Source organism: Heptranchias perlo, chromosome 6, assembly GCF_035084215.1.
Source record: "Heptranchias perlo isolate sHepPer1 chromosome 6, sHepPer1.hap1, whole genome shotgun sequence".
NCBI lineage: Eukaryota > Metazoa > Chordata > Chondrichthyes > Hexanchiformes > Hexanchidae > Heptranchias > Heptranchias perlo.
This window is the reverse complement of record NC_090330.1, coordinates 3,796,422-3,798,089: the sequence shown is the minus strand read 5'-3', so window position 1 is coordinate 3,798,089 and position 1,668 is coordinate 3,796,422. Positions and strand designations below refer to the sequence as shown.

Below are 1,668 nucleotides of genomic sequence, written 5' to 3'. Positions count from 1 at the left end.
GTGGAACTCGATACCACAAGGAGTAGTTGAGGTGAATAGCGTAGATACATTTAAGGGGAAGCTAGATAAACACATGAGGGAGAAAGGAATAGAAGGATATGCTGATAGGGTGAGATGGAGTAGGGAGGGAGGAGGCTCGTGTGGAGCATAAACACCGGCATAGACCAGTTGGGCAGAATGGCCTGTTGCTGTACTGTAAATTCAATGTAACTTGATGTTATTTCTTATGCTCTGTGCTCTAACTTGCACTGTGCTAATTTTTATTAATCTTTATTTCTGCAGATTGCAGATTGTGTGTGTCTATTGGTCATGGCAGATACCAGTCAGAACGGTTCCCTTTATGATGAATTCATCCTGCTCGGATTCCCGGGATTTGAAGGGTCTCAGGGTGTCCTCTCCGCTCCTTTCCTTATGGTCTACCTCATCACTCTGATAGCAAACTCCGCCATAGTGCTGGTAATTATACGAGACCAAAATTTGCACCATCCCATGTACATTCTCATTTGCTCCCTCTCTCTCGTCGATATCATCATCAGTTCCACTGTTATGCCGAAGATATTGCTAAGCTTTCTGTTCCACCTGAAAGGTATTTCTCTGACAGGTTGCTTGGCGCAAATGTTCTTTGTTCATTTTTGGTCCTCTGTAGAATCAACCCTTCTCTTAGTGATGGCCATTGACCGCTTCGTGGCGATTTGTAACCCTCTGCGCTACAGTGCAGTCATTACAAGTACAGTCCTGATCAAACTAGCGGGACTTGCTCTCATTCGGAGTGGGGTGGCAGTGTCTACTGTAGTCATATTGGCTGCCCCTCTGCCATTCTGCAAGTCTAACCTCATAGCCCATTGCTATTGTGACCACATGGTACTTGTGAGATTGGCTTGCACTGATACAACCCTGAATAGCATCATGGGTTTGGTGTTGGCCTTTGGAATAATTGGCTTTGACAGTATTTGCGTCTTCTTGTCTTACTTGAGAATTGTCTCCACTGTTCTAAAGGTGGCCTCCGCAGAATCCCGCCACAAGATGTTTCACACTTGCGGGACTCACCTGCTGGTGATCTCATTCTGTTACCTGGCCGCCTTGTTCTCCTTCCTCTCTTACCGGGTAGGTCAAATCCCCGAGGACATCCGCGTGTTGCTCTCTGTCATGTACCTCATATTGCCCGCGATGGCCAACCCCATCATCTACGGGGTGAGGACCAAAGAAATCAGGGAACGCCTCCTGAAAATGTTCGGAGGGAAAATAATTAAATCCAGTGTTCAGGCAGTGTCCACTGTAACTCGCTGAGAAACCAAGAAAAAGGAACGTTTCAGTTTTATTAATAAACTGTATGAAACACTCCGGGGTACAGCTTTTTTATTGCCACAATATTACAGCTAATGCATTAATTTTATTTTGGTGACAACACAAATGAGTTCATTAATTATTTTCGTAATACAGCGCATTTTTGGAATGGAATGTGAATTCACATGCACCGTGATTTTTGCACCAAAACCAAAATTTCAAGAAACGTTTTTTAATGTTTATAAATGTAGAAACCACTAAGTTTGTTCAATGAACTTGGTAGATATTTGGATCTAGAACTCTTTAAACTGGGTAGGTGATTGGATCTAGAAATATATAGACTTGGTAGGTGTTTGGATCTAGAAATCTATAAACTGGGTAGAT

At 43.3% G+C, this 1,668-nt stretch overlaps 1 protein-coding gene across 1 annotated transcript; it reads left to right on the top strand.

Annotated features, from left to right (window-relative positions):
• Window positions 1-297: 297 nt before the first annotated feature.
• On the top strand, window positions 298-1,300 carry LOC137322434 (olfactory receptor 52D1-like). The gene has a single exon (XM_067985356.1). It carries the CDS (start codon window positions 310-312, stop codon window positions 1,285-1,287), a length of 978 nt encoding a protein of 325 aa, XP_067841457.1. The 5' UTR covers window positions 298-309; the 3' UTR covers window positions 1,288-1,300.
• The last annotated feature ends 368 nt before the right edge of the window (window positions 1,301-1,668 follow it).

Excerpts from the sequence above, each read along its gene's own strand:
- LOC137322434 (XM_067985356.1), top strand. The coding sequence starts at position 310 with ATGGCAGATACCAGTCAGAACGGTTCCCTTTATGATGAATTCATCCTG.